At 56.0% G+C, this 15,725-nt stretch overlaps 2 protein-coding genes across 6 annotated transcripts; one reads left to right on the plus strand and one right to left on the minus strand.

The window, feature by feature from the left end:
- The first annotated feature begins 221 nt into the window (after window positions 1-221).
- DVL2 (dishevelled segment polarity protein 2) lies at window positions 222-8,499 on the plus strand. Of its 5 annotated transcripts, none has more exons than XM_065910800.1 (15): window positions 222-675; window positions 2,987-3,056; window positions 3,508-3,653; window positions 3,784-3,893; window positions 4,021-4,156; window positions 4,241-4,334; window positions 4,482-4,551; window positions 4,641-4,780; window positions 4,866-4,942; window positions 5,756-5,823; window positions 6,013-6,141; window positions 6,258-6,389; window positions 6,507-6,686; window positions 7,109-7,327; window positions 7,472-8,499. In XM_065910800.1, the coding sequence occupies exons 1-15, from the start codon at window positions 482-484 to the stop codon at window positions 7,918-7,920; spliced, it is 2,214 nt and encodes a 737-aa protein (XP_065766872.1). In that variant the 5' UTR covers window positions 222-481; the 3' UTR covers window positions 7,921-8,499. The 5 variants fall into 5 exon arrangements, with proteins under 5 accessions (XP_065766872.1, XP_065766873.1, XP_065766874.1 ...); XM_065910801.1 differs by having other exon boundaries at window positions 4,244-4,334; XM_065910802.1 differs by having other exon boundaries at window positions 3,784-3,881.
- A 74-nt stretch (window positions 8,500-8,573) lies between these two features.
- On the minus strand, window positions 8,574-13,837 carry ACADVL (acyl-CoA dehydrogenase very long chain). Its single transcript, XM_065910805.1, has 20 exons — window positions 13,669-13,837; window positions 13,519-13,594; window positions 13,213-13,278; window positions 13,052-13,124; window positions 12,889-12,953; window positions 12,649-12,783; window positions 12,134-12,278; window positions 11,752-11,881; window positions 11,531-11,656; window positions 11,006-11,204; window positions 10,647-10,751; window positions 10,132-10,218; window positions 9,987-10,049; window positions 9,793-9,894; window positions 9,621-9,718; window positions 9,470-9,542; window positions 9,300-9,372; window positions 9,141-9,213; window positions 8,963-9,038; window positions 8,574-8,878 (listed from the first exon to the last, which is right to left on the minus strand). Exons 1-20 carry the CDS (start codon window positions 13,728-13,730, stop codon window positions 8,738-8,740), a joined length of 1,968 nt encoding a protein of 655 aa, XP_065766877.1. The 5' UTR covers window positions 13,731-13,837; the 3' UTR covers window positions 8,574-8,737.
- Window positions 13,838-15,725: the final 1,888 nt, after the last annotated feature.

Genomic DNA, 15,725 nt, shown 5'->3' on the forward strand with positions numbered 1-15,725 from the left:
CTGAGGGCAGAGCCCAGCCTGGTCTGGGTAGTCGGAGGACGCGGGTGGGGACACACATGGAGGCGGAGCCCCAGAAGGTTGGGAGACCGTTGCTGAAAGCAGCAATCATGTGGCGGGGGTAACGAGGCGGAGTCGAGAGGTCACGTGATCACGAGAGGATCACGTGGTGGGGGCGTTTCGAAGAGGGGGTGGGTCGGTTCTGATCACGTGACGTGGGGAGAGGTGGGCGGGGCGCTGGAGGGCACTCGCGAAGGCGGTGGCGGAGGCGGCGGCGGAGCCCGCGGCTTTGGGTAGCACCCCACGGCCCGCCCCCCTCTCGCCGCCGCCACCCTGCTGACCCCCGCCTTCCTCCCTTTCGCACCTCTCTGGCGCTTTGTCGGTCCTGGTGCTCGTGCGTCGGTTCGCGGGAGTGCGCAGGCGCGGCGGGGGCGAACAGCCCCTTTGGGTGGGCGGTGGAGCCCGGGAGCGCGCGGGCGAGACCATGGCGGGCAGCGGCGCGGGGGGCGGTGGTGTTGGGGAGACGAAGGTGATTTACCACCTGGATGAAGAAGAGACTCCCTACCTGGTGAAGATCCCCGTCCCCGCCGAGCGCATCACCCTTGGCGATTTCAAGAGCGTCTTGCAGCGGCCCGCGGGCGCCAAGTACTTTTTCAAGTCTATGGATCAGGATTTCGGGTGAGCGCGAGGCCTAGACCAGGATAGATGGGGGCTGTGCTTTTGTGGAGTGGGTGGTATGAGGGTCACCGGGCTACTTTGGGACATGCTGGGATTTTCTGGGCACTAGTGGAGAGAATTTGATTGTGCTGGTGTAGATTGGTTATCCCAGGACGGACAACGTTATGCCTGGATAGATTGAGGCGCACGGAGAGCTGTAGGAGGACAGACTGGGCAATGCTAAACCAGATTAGAGAAGATTAGGCTATCCTGTAGTAGACTGGGGCACACTGGTTTTATTTTCGGGTGTTCTGGACAGCGATGAGGTGGGTTAGTGTACCCTCTGGTAACTACATTGTGAGCAGTCCTGTGCCACACAGGTTGTGGAGGGACATTGGGAAACCTGCTGATGTCAACTGGGCTATACTGGGCCAATTTGGGATGTTCTCTCTGATACTAAGGCAGACAGGATTGTTTGCGGGATATTCTAGTTTGTACTAAGGTAGTGGGCTGTCACCATGGTCTGCACTGGGTTCTGTTGATTGATCATCGTTTCTTTGGAGGCCTAGTTTTTTTGGGGGATAGTCAATACAGGGGTACACAGGGTTGGCCATGTCTTTGTTAGTACAGACAGCTGTATTGGGATATTCTAGTCTATATTGGTGTAGACAGCTGCGTGTGGGGACATTCTAGTCTATACTGGAATAGTTTTGGGCTATCCTGGATAATTTGGGATAGTCTGGAACCTTAAATAATTCAGGGTAGGCCTTTTTGTGTTTTATACCTTTAGGACTGTACTTTTTGTCCTCAGTCTCATCTCTTGAAGGGAGGCTGGCTTAGGCTGGGATAGCCTGGATTCTAGGAAAGCTGAACAGACTGGACTTTACCTAGAAAGACTTGGACGTTGGGATGGTGGTACTGTCTAGGGAGTTACCTTGTATTGAAATTCTAGGTTCTTCTGTTTGTCAGCACTATATAACCTGGGGCATTTAACTTTGTTCATTGATTTCATCTGTGAAACAGTTAACCAGAGTAAAATGCTTAGCACAAGTACCTGATATGTTCTTGATGAATGGTCATTGTCTTTATTAGCATGGAGTCTACTTCTTCAACTAGGCTACAACAATACAGGATAAAATCACTTGGCAGGCTGGACTAAGTTGAGATTGGATTATGTTGTGAAGACTACAACTGTTACACTGAGACAGGTTGGTAGTGACTGGGCTGTGTCGTCACATTAATAATAGATGGGATTGAGTTGATATATATCCAGGGTCCTATAATCGTATTAGGCTAAAGGGTTAATTAGACAGGAGGTCCTAATTTTGGGGGTGAATGTGTGTGAGAGTGTTCAGGGAAGAATGTCTTGTAGTCAGTATGTTTATTAGTTTGTGTGTGAATGTTGTGAAGTCGCTCAGTCGTGTCTGACTCTTTGCGACCCCATGGACTGTAGCCTGCCAGGCTCCTCTATCCATGGGATTTTCCAGGCAAGAATACAGGAGTGGGTTGCCATTTCCTTCTCCAAAGGATCTTCCCCACCCAGCGAACAGGTATTTGTTAGTGCTTAGGCAGCATCAGGTACTTTTCTGTGTGGTCAGGGACTTGGTGTTGAACAAAATTGGCACTGATGATTTCATGTGGTGGTTGAAAAGAAGGAGCAAGTTTGGTCCATTGAAGGAACCCATGGGTGAGATCACCCTCAGGGCTGGGCTTTGGGGTCTGTCAGGAGGAGCAAATTGCTTAATGCAGAGTTTGTGCCAGGTGAGGCTCAGAGGAACGGGGATCTGGGCTTCAGCACTCTTTAGGAGCTCAGTTTACTGAGTACCATTCTTTGATCTAATGGGTGTTTTTACTAGATGTGACAGTACATTTGAACATCCATCTGGAAGTGAGTTAGCGAAAACTAAGGAAAGCATAAGATTAGAGACATAGACAAGGACCACAAAACCTTTGTGGGGCAATTGTGTGTGGAATGGGGTGGAAGTTGGAGGCAGGCTGCCCGTGAGGCTTCTAAGGTTAGATATTTGGGACAGCTAGGGCAGCCTTAGGGGAAGGCCTTTGAAATTGGGCTGAGAGGTTTGAATCAGACTCTTGGAAAGCTCTGAATCAACACTGAGCCCAAGGATGAACTGGGAGAGAAGGAGAAATAAGGGAATTCAGTTTGGTGATTTCTTGGGTGAAGTGTCTCAATGTCAGAGAAGAGGATTTGCCGTGGTGGGAGGAAATCAACATCCCTGAGCTGGATGAAGATTGGGAGAAACTTCAAATGCAGGTAGGTGGGAGTGGGGAAAGCTGCTCCAGTTTCACTGACCTTTATCTTATCTCTCTGCAGGGTGGTGAAGGAAGAGATTTCAGATGACAATGCCCGCCTTCCCTGCTTCAACGGAAGGGTAGTATCCTGGGTAAGCGGCCTGGCTTTAAGGACCAGTCCCTCTGGCACTACCCAGCTCCTCCAAGCCTCAGCCTGTGCCCACCCATCTCAGCTGCTGGAGTCTCTGACCGTTTGCTTCCTTACCTGTTTGTTTCTTTGTGTTTGGCCGTTCACTATGTGGCTCTCGCAGCTGGGGATTGAACTTGGCCCTTAGAGTGAAAGCTGCCAAGTCCTAACCACTAGACCGTTGAGAAGTTTTCGTCCTCCTTAGCTGTTTGGAGAGCCAGCCAGTTGCAGCCTCTCAGCCTTCTCTTTCTGGAGCCTCTGACACTTGCTGCTGCTCTTTTTCTGTGTGCTTTTCTCCAGGTTCTCTCAGGCCCCATTGCCTTTTCTAGTTCTTTCTCATACTCCCACCTCATAGGCCTTCACTTCCCCATTGAGCTGTGTTGGTTTTTTTTTTTAAATCACTTGTACCCTCCTAGCTAGTGTCATCAGATAACCCCCAACCTGAGATGGCGCCCCCAGCCCACGAGCCTCGGACAGACCTGGCGCCTCCACCCCCACCTCTGCCCCCTCTGCCACCAGAGAGGACCAGTGGCATTGGGGACTCCAGGCCTCCATCTTTCCAGTGAGTTCTTGGGATTCTTGCATCCAGGGGAGGGACATAAGGAGGGAATCCAAGCCCCATGGGAGGGGAAGCCGAGGGTTTGGGGGCCTGTCCCACTGATGTGGGTTGGGAACCCTCTCTGCCCATCTAGCCCTAATGTGTCCAGCAGCCGGGAAAACCTGGAGCCCGAGACAGAAACAGAGTCAGTGGTGTCTCTGAGGCGGGAGCGGCCTCGCAGGCGAGACAGCAGTGAGCATGGCGGTGAGGGGGACCGGGCCTGGAGGCCGGCTAGAGCGGGAGCTGGGGAGGGGTTGGCTCCCACAGAACAGAAGCATCTGGGCCAGATGCAGTGAGGAGCCTGATTCCTGAGGTGCCTCTTCGTCCTCAGCGGGGGGCCACAGACCCAGTGGCCCCTCCAGGCTGGAGCGCCACCTGGCGGGGTATGAGAGCTCCTCCACCCTCATGACCAGTGAGCTGGAGAGCACCAGCTTGGGGGACTCGGACGAGGATGACACCATGAGCAGGTGAGGCTCCTCGGACCTCCCCAGGGCACTAGCCCCGCTTCCCGTCCTTTCCTTTGGCCCCACGACCACTGCCTGACCTCCCAGCAGGTTCAGCAGCTCCACGGAGCAGAGCAGCGCCTCCCGCCTCCTCAAGCGCCACCGGCGGCGGAGGAAACAGCGGCCACCCCGCTTGGAGAGGGTGAGGGGCTTCTTGTGTGTCAGCTGGACCTCCCTTGGGGAAGTTGGGGCTTTGGACCTTGGCCTAGACGGTCCGAGGCCTGGGAATCCCGGGGCTTGTCCTGGGGTGTTAGAGCCAGTCCCGCTCCTCCCTCTTTGCCCACCACAGGCCTCGTCGTTCAGCAGCGTCACCGATTCCACTATGTCTCTCAACATCATCACAGTCACACTCAACATGGGTATGGAGGGGCCGGGAGGATCTGGTCTCCAGGGTCCCTGGGGGGCATGCAGCTGGCGCTTCCCCTCATCACCTGGCTTCCCTCCACAGAAAAGTACAACTTCCTAGGCATCTCTATTGTGGGCCAGAGCAATGAGAGGGGAGATGGTGGCATCTACATTGGCTCCATCATGAAGGGTGGGGCTGTGGCGGCCGATGGGCGCATCGAACCCGGGGACATGCTTTTGCAGGTGAGCTGGAGCAGGGCCACTCACTGACTTGGCTGGTGCTCTGAGCTCCTCCCTCTCACCTTTGACCCACTGTCCCTCCTGCCAGGTGAACGACATGAACTTTGAGAACATGAGCAACGATGACGCGGTGCGGGTGCTGAGGGACATCGTGCACAAGCCAGGGTGAGCCTGTGAGCTGGTCCAAGTCCTCGGTCCTCTTTCTTTGCTTTTCACGGTTGTTTTTTTTTTTTTTGTCATAATACAGAGTGGGGAAACATAATATAGAGCTGGTCAAAAAATTGATAAAAATGCATAATGTAATGAGTCTGGGGTGAATGGGTGGCCATATCCCCACCACTTATGTCATGACCTAGAAGTTTGCTGACCCACAAAGGGTCCCCCCAGTGTCCCTTCCTGCTCCCTCCCATCTCATTCTCCCAGAAGTAACCAGTTTCTTGATTCTTTGGTCATCACCACAATAGTTTGCTTGGCTTTCATTTGACTGGCCATGCACATGTCTTTGAACAACACACTTTAGTTTTACCTATTTTTGGACTTTCTCTGAGTGGGATCGTGCAGTGTGTTCTCTCTTTTTTTTAAGTGAGAGTTGCTCAGTCATGCCTGACTATTTGCAACCCCATGGACTGTCCAGGCCAGAATACTGGAGTGGGTAGCCTTTCCCTTCTCCAAGGGAATCTTCCCAACCCGGGAATTGAACCCAGGTCTCCCGCATTGCAGGCAGATTCTTTACCATCTGAGCCACAAGGGAAGCCCAGTGTGTTCTCTCTTAAATTACTCAGCAGTATGTTTTTAAGAGTGACCTGTGTTAGTCACCCTTATTGTGGAGCCTTTCACTGTCACTTTGTCAGGCCCAGTCGTGCCTGTGGTCTTTCCTCTTTCCCTCTTTCTGTCCTTCACCCATTCTCATTCCAGGCTCTCCCCTCTCCTCAGGCCTCTGCCCTTACCCCCACTTGACTGACCTTCTCTTCCCCACAGCCCCATCGTGCTGACAGTGGCCAAATGCTGGGATCCCTCTCCCCAGGCCTACTTCACTCTCCCCCGAAGTGAGTGATGTTCAGGGGTCCTACAGCTAGGAGGACATGGCAGGAGTGGGTACTCTTGGCTACCACGCTACAGGGAGTGGAGTGATAGGGGGGCACGGCAGAGCTGGAACAGGAGTCTGAATTGGGGATGGATGGGGGTGGCTCTTTGTGGTTGAGAGGTGACAATCCTGGTGGCCTTCGCTGTTGCAGATGAGCCCATCCAGCCGATTGACCCTGCTGCCTGGGTCTCACATTCTGCTGCGCTGACTGGCACCTTCCCAGCTTATCCAGGCTCCTCGTCCATGAGTACCATCACCTCTGGGTCCTCTCTTCCTGATGGTGAGCCCCCCGGCCTATCTCATCCTCGATCCCTGGAAGGCCACCTGGTATGATGTGACTCCACTGGTCTGTGGGCCTTGGTCCTAACTCTGACTCCCTGATTGTCCTCCCATCAGGCTGTGAGGGCCGGGGCCTCTCCATCCACACAGACATGGCGTCTGTGACCAAGGCCATGGCTGCTCCAGAATCGGGACTGGAAGTTCGGGACCGCATGTGGCTCAAGATTACCATCCCTAACGCCTTCCTGGGTATGGCTGGGCTCTGGGCAGGTGGTGTGTGGGGAGGAAGAGGAGGAGACCAAAACTGGGAACGGGGGTTGGAAGCTAGAGAGAACTTGAGGCCTTTCTCTGTTTTCGGCAATCCAGGCTCGGACGTGGTGGACTGGCTGTACCATCACGTGGAGGGCTTTCCTGAGCGGCGGGAGGCCCGGAAGTACGCCAGTGGGCTGCTCAAGGCGGGCCTCATCCGGCACACTGTGAACAAGATCACCTTCTCTGAGCAGTGCTATTACGTCTTCGGAGACCTCAGTGGTGGCTGTGAGAGCTGTGAGTGCCCCTGTCCCAGCCCAGGTAGAGCGGCCCTGGTGGCCTTGTCCTGCGTCTCCAGCCCCAGGCCTAGCCCGGAAACTAGCCAGAGCTGCTGTGGATGCTGAGCACCATGTGTCCTTCACTGGTCCCTGCACTGGCTGATGACGGGCATGGGGGTTGACGTCCACCCCTGTTGTGCTGGATGAGCTGTGTGCAGGTTCAGGGCTGTGTCTGCTGCGGAGGGGAGACGAGGAACTAAGGGTGGCCCTGGCCGCGTTCCTGCCCTGACGGCTCGGGCAGGTGGGACATTCCCTATCAGAGGCCCTCCTGTTAACCTCTGCCACGGATGGTTGTGGAGAAACTGTCCCGGTTCCTCATTCGATGTCTTGGCATCCTGGCTTCTCAGTGCAGTGACCCTTGATCTCTTCTTTGCCTTCCAGACCTAGTCAACCTGTCTCTTAATGACAATGATGGCTCCAGTGGTGCTTCGGACCAGGACACTTTGGCTCCTCTGCCTGGGGCCACCCCCTGGCCCCTGCTGCCCACTTTCTCATACCAGTACCCAGCCCCTCACCCATACAGTCCTCAGCCGCCACCCTACCACGAGCTCTCCTCCTACACCTACGGCGGAGGCAGTGCCAGCAGCCAGCACAGCGAGGGTAAGTTGCCGACAGATCCCCACATAGCTGGGTCTGGATGTGGGGGCCAAGGCGAAGCCAGGGAGCAGAGGCTGGAGCAGGGACTGGGGAGGCCGAAGGACCTGGGCTGTGGCTCAGTCGCTCCTATCCTCTCTCTCCCCACAGGGAGCCGGAGCAGTGGGTCGACGCGAAGCGATGGGGGGGCGGGGCGCACGGGGAGGCCTGAGGATCGGGCCCCTGAGTCCAAGTCCGGCAGTGGCAGTGAGTCTGAGCCCTCCAGCCGGGGCGGCAGCCTTCGGCGGGGTGGGGAAGCTGGTGGGACTGGTGATGGGGGCCCTCCCCCATCCAGGGGCTCATCAGGGGGTGCTTCCAATCTCCGAGCCCACCCGGGGCTGCATCCCTATGGCCCACCTCCTGGTATGGCCCTCCCTTATAACCCCATGATGGTGGTCATGATGCCGCCGCCCCCACCCCCTGTCCCTCCAGCAGTGCAGCCTCCAGGGGCCCCTCCAGTCCGAGATCTGGGCTCTGTGCCCCCAGAGTTAACCGCCAGCCGCCAAAGCTTCCACATGGCCATGGGCAACCCCAGTGAGTTCTTTGTGGATGTCATGTAGAGCCCGTGGTGGGGCCACATTGGCTCGGCTGTCAGTGTTTGGTGCGCCTGTCCTGTGATTGGATGTCTTGTCAATCATGTGTTCATCACTCCTCTGGTGCTTGGACTCAGCCTGTCCTGTGGGCTGCTGTCTGCTGTGAGATTGATTGTTGCCACTGTGACTTTCCAGCAGTGCCTGGTTCCTCCCCCTTTCTTTGGGGTTCAACAAGGGACCTTTGGTTATTTTTAGCTTTATTGTTTTTTATAAGCCTTTTGGGGGGTTAAAATAGATTTTCTTACATTTTGGGGGCTATTTTTTTAGTAGATAATTTTTCTTTTATATGAAGAATCCTTGTCTCCTGGGCCCCTCCTTCTAACCCCTAAATGTGACCTCCTTATCCATTCACCCAGTCAGCTCCATGCTGAGCAGGGTGGGAGGGTGGTCAGTGGTACCCTGGGATGTGGAAGGGGGTTGGTTCCCCTAGACAGCCGTCAAAGGAAGCTGGGGTAGTTGGTATTGGGGGCCATGTAGCTGCTTTTGTTACTCTATTTATTTTAGTTACTTGTATAAAACACTAAATAAAGCAATAGGGGCAAACTCCCCACGCCTCTGGCTCCTTTCTTTGGGAGGGAGGCAGGCAGCAAGGGAAAGGACAGAGATACAGTCGCAGAGTGTTACTTGTTAGAAACTTTCTTTGTGAGGCAGTAAGTGCTCCCTCAGAGCAGGCACAGTTATGGGCCGGGGCCCCCTTCAAGGTAGAACCAGGATGGGCAGGAAAGGGGTCTGGGCTTTGGCTTGAGAAAAGGCACATTTTGGGCCAGGCTCTAATTGAGAGTACTCAGAAACCAAGAGGGTTGCTGGTGACCACGCCACCCCGCTCCACCAGGGCCTTGGAGATGCTTTTGAAGTTACGGAAGAGCTCCTGCTGCTGGGGGTCAGACTGCAGAGCAGTCATGTTCTCCCGGATCCGGGCTGCAGCCTGGGGAGGGAGGGGGAAGGAGGGGGTTCAGACCTGTCCCTCAATCCCTTCCAGCCCCCTGTACTTAGTAACTCTGGATCTCACCTCGATACACCAGCTGTCACAGAGCATTTTCTCATGCTGGGCTGTGGGGTGGCCTTCAGTCAGGGATCTTGAGGCCCTAGTGGGAAGCAGGAGAAAAACACATCTGGGCTGTAACCCTGGCCCAGGGACCGCCCCCCACCCGCCACTGCAACTCAGGCCTCCCCCACTGCCTCCTCACCTGGACAGAACCACCACCATGGCGTAGAGGTCAATGGCACTGTCCGCCAGACGCTGCAGCAGAAACTGTTCATCTGCCAGGTAGATGGGTTGAGGGGGGTGGTGGGTTAAGGAGAGGGAGAGGGGAAATGGGGGTGGGAATGAGGTCATGCTCACTCACTGATGATATCCTTCTTGTGCTTTATCAGCTTGGCCTCCACCACGGTGGCAAACTGCTCCAGAGCCTGCACTGCCTGAGGAGATGGGATGGTGCCCAGGGTGAGATGAAGCCCGGTCCTGGACCCTCAGCTTCTGATGCAGGCTGCCCCTCCACCTTGACTGCCTACGTACCAGTTCACCGCTCCGCCTCAGTTCCTGGTGGATGATGCCGCTGAGACTCAGGCCACTGCCCAGCCCTGCCCGCCTTAAGAGGAAGCCAGAGGGTGACTGGTTAGTTGCCATGCACCGCCCCGCCCCACCATGCCCTGGTCTCTAAGCTTACCGCCTCAGCTGTTTGCCTGCCTCTCCTAGCAGGAGGCCAGCATTCCCAAAAGGATTCTTGAGAGCATTGCCAAGCCCAGAGAGTTCCTTCCCTTTGTCCTGTGGGGGAGGAGGGCCCCATAGTCAGGATTCACTCTCCTCCCCACCAACTCCCCTATTCTCCTCGCTCTTACCATGCAGCCCTGCAGAGCCACAAACAGCCGGAGAATGTCATTTGTCCCCTCAAAGATCCGGAAGATGCGAAGATCTCGGAGCACACGCTCTACCCCAGGCTCCTACCGCAGGGGAAGACAGATCACATGTCCCCGCTGGGATGAGTCTGCCTCCTCCTGACCCTGCAGCCACCCCGGCAGAGAAGCGTCTGTACCTTCATGAAGCCCATGCCCCCCATGATTTGGATGCACTCATCTGTCACCTTCCAGGCTGCCTCCTAAGAACAGAAACACCCGAGATTGCTTTTGGAGCCAAGCTCCCAAACGTGGCTCTCCCTCCCCACAGGCCTGGGACCTCACCGAGCCAAAGATTTTGCTGATGGCGGCCTCTATCTGGAAGTCCGTGGATCCTTGGTCCATGTTGGCACTCACCATGTACGCCATGGACTGAGGTTGGGACATAGGAAGGGAAATGGAAAAAGGCGGCATCAGACTTGACCTGGTCACCCAGATCTTACAACACCAGGTCTGCCTTGGCCTTTGGCCCTTCCTTTTACCTTCCAATGCCATGGGTTAGGCACGTCCAAGTATTTGGTCCCCTGGTCAGTTCATCAGGGGCTTGCAGGCATTTGACTTCTTGGAAGGGGTGAGGAGGTGAGGGTGGGGTGGGATAGACTACACCTCAGGGACCTCTGGAAGCACCTCGGTGGAACAGCATGGCTCTCCCCATCTTGCAGAAGCTGAGCTGGCTATGCCTCCCCGCATCCCCTAGGGCATTGGTGTAAAGCTGGAGACCCACTGCCCCAGGTGCTGCTGGGAGTTGTAGTCTGACCCATCTGGGAAGAAGGGCTCTGGGAACAGGGGGTGGCACTCACCTCAGTCACATACTGCAGCATAGCCATCCGGGCCAGCTTCTCCTGGATCAGCCCAAAGTTGTGAATTTTCTCCCCAAACTGGGTACGATTAGCAGCATGATCCACCTGGAAGAGGGCACATGTGTCCCACTATGGTTCTCTAGTCTCCTCTTTCTGGGAGAGGGCCTGGGCTGCGCTGGGAGGGGTGGGCTTTGGCCACAGTCAAGAGTCAGACCAGGATGGATGGAGACCTAAGCGATCTGCTGGTGGGGAGGGTCTCTTGTGGAGGGAGGGCCTGCAAGGGACAGGGACACAAGGAAAGGGAAACGGTGTGACTTGGGCTTAGATTCAGGCTGGCCTGGGACAGGCAGGGTACTTACTGCCTTCGCAATGATGCCTTTCATGGTGCCTGCCAGGGCTGCAGCCATGCCAAACCTTCCGTTGTTGAGAATATGCATGGCGACCTTGAAGCCGCCCCCTACCTCCCCCAGTACGTTCTCTGCTGGCACCCGTACTCCGTCAAAGTACACCTCTGCTGTGTTTGAGGCTTTGATGCCCATCTTCTTCTCAGGGGGCCCACTGTGACAGGGTGGAGAAATTGCCGTTGGGGTGGGGGGAAATGAGTCCCTCACTCCTTATGAGCCAGGCCCAAAGAGGTGCAGGCAGCATTCCCCGCCACAGAGGGCTGAGGGGGCCTGGCTTTATCCTGCTGCTGTGCTCTGGGCTCAGTGGTTGGTGGAGCCAAACTTGAGATCAGTTTCCTTCATACTAGGCCCAGAGGGAACATGCTGTCCAGATGCTCTGGCTTTTGCACACATCCCCAGGGTGACCCGTGGCGGCCATCTGCCCTGGAACTCAGTACCACCAGCTCCCTGGCTCCCCCTCTTCCACCCCAGCCCACTCACTGGGTGACGCCGCCAAAGCTCCTCTCCACCACAAAAGCTGTGATCTTCTCCTTCACAGCGCCTGTGGCTGTGTCTATAACTGGTGTCTTGGCGAAGACCGTGAAGATGTCTGCCAGGCCCCCATTACTGTGGAAAAGCGAGAGGCGGTCAGGGCACGGAGGATGGAGTGGTGGGGCCTGGACTGGGCAGAGGCTGGAGAGGAGGGAGAAATGGAAGAGTGCCTGATCCAAATCTTGCTTCCGTTGAGGGTATAGTATTTTCCACAGGGGCTGGGCACAGCTGAGGATCGGATGGACGCTGCATCTGATCCACTGGAGGGCTCGGTTAGACAGAAAGCAGCTATAGTCTCCCCTGTTGGAGAGAGCGCTCCTTTACCCTGGGTTCCGACGGGCAAGGAAGTCACTTTGGTGCCACCGCCCATGGAGCACAACCATCCCCTTTTAAGGCCTCTAGCGATATTCAGTGACTTCTGAATGTCTTTCCCAGAATCTCACCGACCCCCTCCCCCCCAACCTAGCTAACACACCCAGCTATGCAGTGATCTAAGTACGGCTGGCCTAATCCACCAAGCCCCAATCTCTGGCTCTCCTGGGGCTGCCTCACCAGATGCCAGTTTGGGGAGGTATTTTTCTTTCTGGGCCTTTGTGCCGAAGAGCAGGATGCCTTTGAAACCGATGCTCTGATGGGCTCCCAGGACGATGCCCACGCCAAGGTCATACATGCCCACGATCTCCACCAATCGAGCATACTGGAGGGGAAACAGGCATTGGGGACTGTAATTCGCTAAATGGGACTCGCCCTTAACAGGGAAGAATGGGCACGGAGGAGGAAAGAGCAGGAAAGAGCCCAACTTGGGTGTCCCTGCAAAGTGAGTAGACAGAGCAAGTGGGCCAATGACAGAGGACACTGGCGGGTCTGTTCTAGGCCTTGGTGGGAGGCAAGTACCCTACCACATCCTCAGGCAATCCCCACATTCGAGATCCTTTAGGACTTGGGAATGTGGGTGAGGTCCACGGCTCTATCCCACAGGCCCCCAGGGCAGCTCAAGGCAGAGACCTTTGCCCCAGGGGCAAGAAAGTAGAAGGTGACGCAGGAGGTGACTGTGGGGACTCCCTCACCTGGGTGTTGCAGAGGCCGACGCCACCGAGTTCATTGGGTACTTGAAGACCAAAGGCCCCCAACTCCTTGAGACCTTGCATGGTGGTCTCCTCCACTCTTTCCAGCATGTCATTCTTGGCAGCATCGTTCACCTCCTGGGGAAGGCACAGGATCTCACCTCCAGGTTCCTTTTAATGAGGCTCCTTAACCTCACTCCATCGGGAACCACGCCCTCTATTCCTCTGGCTGGCATTGCTCACCTCAAAGAATCGGGTCACAGGCCCCACCAGTTCTTTGAGAAACTGTGTCTGGTCCTCGTTGAGCACTGCGGTGGTTGGAGTGGCAAGAAGGCAGGGCAGGTCAGGCCAGGCGGTCAGGGGAAGCTGCCTGTCCCCGCCCGGCTCTGCCTACTCATTTCCTTACCAGACGGATATGGAAACACCTGATCGGTGGTGAGCTGGCCCTTGAACATCCCCACAGCAAAGGACTTAGATACCTGCGCAGGAAGAAGGGAGGGGTATCAGGGAAGAGTGTCGGGTAGGTCTGCCCCTGGCTTAGATCCTCCACAGCTCGGAGCCACCTACCGAGTTGGCCCGTTTTTCCCTGGTCGAAGACTCAGAAGGCTGGGAATCAGACTGGTCCACAGCCGCCTGGGGAAAGGGATTCCGAAGTGCCAAAAACAGCAAAGCGTAAGAGGGGAGGGTGCATTTGACACCTTTCCCCTAGTTTCATCCTCAGATCATCCTGGTTTGCCCTTTCCCCTACTTTGGGCGTCAGGCGACTGGCAGGTGACTAGGAGGGACCAAGAGGGAGACCCCTGCCGGCAGCGGAGAGGTGAGAGCCGAAGCGGACTCCGGCTCTCACACCCCTTAAAGGTCGCCGTCACTTACCTGGGCGACCCCACTGGCATAGGGTCGCCGGGCAGGGCCGGGCCGGGGCTGCCCCAGGAGCGCACTGGGCCACGAGCTGTGGGGAGTAGGGGTTCAGTCCTGGCCCAGTGCCCGGGCTTCCTGCCCCCCTCTCCCCTGTCACACACACACCTTCCGCTCCGCAGCCTCAGCAGCTGCCGCCCCACGCTCGGAGCCATTCTCGCTGCCCGCATCTCTGAACTGCTTCGGTCGCCGATGCCCTAAAAGTTGACCTAGAGCTATCTCGGGTCTGCCGAAGTCTAGTTCCCCCGCCCTGACTCATCCTCCACAAAGCACCGGGTCATGGCGGGCGGGGCTTCCGGCCACCGGAGCATGCTGGGAGTCGTAGTTCCGGAGTGCCACATAGCCCCTGCAATCTGGTTGACCTAGGGTCATCTCCAAACGACTCTTGTCTTCCCCCAAACAGCTTCATCCGAACTAGATGAACTAGTTTGTACGAACTAGAGTGTAGCCAGCAGCAAGGGTGATGAGATAGGCTAAGACGGAAGAGGGAGAAACTTAGGCATCTGCCCCCAGAGGGGTGGAGGGTAGACTGAAGGGAGGACTTCCCAGCTGGAGTTAGAAGGGAGAGATGGGAAGAGAGAAGTGTAAGAAAGATACCAGAGGCAGAGGCAAGGAAAGAGGACTCTGAGGTCCCGCTCAAATCCGTCTTCGCCAACACAAAAGGAAGGGAAATAAAGTGGGTGACTCCAGGTGGGTGTGAATTGCCCAGGCATATTATCTTGAGACCTAGAAGTTGTCACTAACTCTGGAAACACCTAAATTTTCACAGAGGACCCCCTAGGTTTGCTGCCTTTCCCTTAGGGTCTCTGACACCTTCCCGAACATCTTTGTCTGTGCTCGCTTGTTCTTCCCTGAGACTATGTCTAGGCCAGACCTCTGGACCTCTGGGCAGATGGATTCTTCCCAAGCCTGAGAGGAACTGTAGGAATTCTCATGTCCTGTCCCCTACACACACACACACACACACACACACACACACACACACATCTAGCTTTGGGTCAAGAAATCCTAGGTAATGTATGACCATCTTATTGCCATTCTCACTGAGGACAAACTCAGGAGGAGACAGTGACAATTTCCTTTCTTTTAGGGCTTCCAAAGCAGGGCACTTTGGGGGTAATCCTCTTTCCTGGCCCTCAGGAAAATGTAGTGGTCATGCCTGGCTTTGGGGAGAGAGGCCAAGGGTGTAAGGAGGAAGGTGGTGGTGGTGGTGGTGATAGTACCTGGGAACCCAGGAAGAATGGGACGGTGGGCGGGTCAGAGACTGCCTACTTTACCTGACAGCTCACACTGGGTGGGGAGAAGACAGCTCAGCTCCAACCCTGGTGGATTAGAGAGATTAAAGTGAGAGGGAAGAGAAATGTCTGAGGGACCAGGACCAAGAGGTGAAAAACAGGCGTCCTTGTGAAGGGGAGGCCTGGGGGTGGATGGGGCCTGGGATCCAGGGATCCCTCGCCCTGGACCTTTCTAGAGAGTCTGGGGTGAGAAGGCAAAGACTGGGAAAGAGGAGGTGAGTGTGTGTGTGTTGGTTCCTCTCTCTTCCTTGTCTCACCCCTTCCCCCTCACTTGCATTTCACCAGCTCCCAAGTCGGCCCTCTGGCTCTTGGCACCCCCACTATTGCGATGGGCACCCCCTCTCCTTACGGTGCTGCACAGTGACCTCTTCCAAGCCTTGCTGGGTGAGTAGCCCCAGTTTTCTGAGGGGCAGCAGTGACAAGGGCTGGCCTGTGCTTGCGAGGGCGATTACTGAACTTGGGGGCTGGTTGGGAGCCTGGAGATCGGGGGTCAGTGTCCACCAGTGTTGACTGGAGGAGTTCCTCCTTTACCTGATGGGGATGGAGGTGAGGTGATGGCAGGGGTGGCCAGGGAGGCCTGGGGTGGGAGGGGTAACTCAAGCTCTGTTCCTGTGACAGACATCCTGGACTATTATGAGGCTTCCATCTCAGAGAGTCAGGTAAGGGGGTTGGGGGATGGGCTCTGAATTACTGAGGGTGCAGCAGGGCTGGAGGGGTGAGCAAACTACTGCTAATAAGAGCCTGAGAACTGGGGGTCCTCGGGGATGACCTCCTAAGTCAGGGGCGAGGGGAGTACTCTCTTTCTAGTCCTGTAGCCCATTTGCTCTCCTGCTTCCCCCTCTTCTTTACCTGCCCCAGTTTCAGGCACTT

This window comes from Muntiacus reevesi, chromosome 18 (genome assembly GCF_963930625.1).
Source record: "Muntiacus reevesi chromosome 18, mMunRee1.1, whole genome shotgun sequence".
Taxonomy (NCBI): Eukaryota; Metazoa; Chordata; class Mammalia; order Artiodactyla; family Cervidae; genus Muntiacus; species Muntiacus reevesi.

Bases quoted from the DNA above. Each gene is read 5' to 3' on its own strand.
- ACADVL (XM_065910805.1), bottom strand. From the start codon at position 13,730: ATGCGGGCAGCGAGAATGGCTCCGAGCGTGGGGCGGCAGCTGCTGAGG. The intron at 12,279-12,648 runs GTGAGGGAGTCC...TTTCCCCTCCAG, and splicing joins TCGGCCTCTGCAACACCCAG to TATGCTCGATTGGTGGAGAT. The intron at 11,205-11,530 runs GTGAGTGGGCTG...ACCCTGTCACAG, and splicing joins AGCTTTGGCGGCGTCACCCA to TGGGCCCCCTGAGAAGAAGA.
- DVL2 (XM_065910800.1), top strand. From the start codon at position 482: ATGGCGGGCAGCGGCGCGGGGGGCGGTGGTGTTGGGGAGACGAAGGTG. The intron at 3,894-4,020 runs GTGAGGGGGACC...CTTCGTCCTCAG, and splicing joins AGACAGCAGTGAGCATGGCG to CGGGGGGCCACAGACCCAGT. The intron at 6,687-7,108 runs GTGAGTGCCCCT...TTTGCCTTCCAG, and splicing joins CAGTGGTGGCTGTGAGAGCT to ACCTAGTCAACCTGTCTCTT.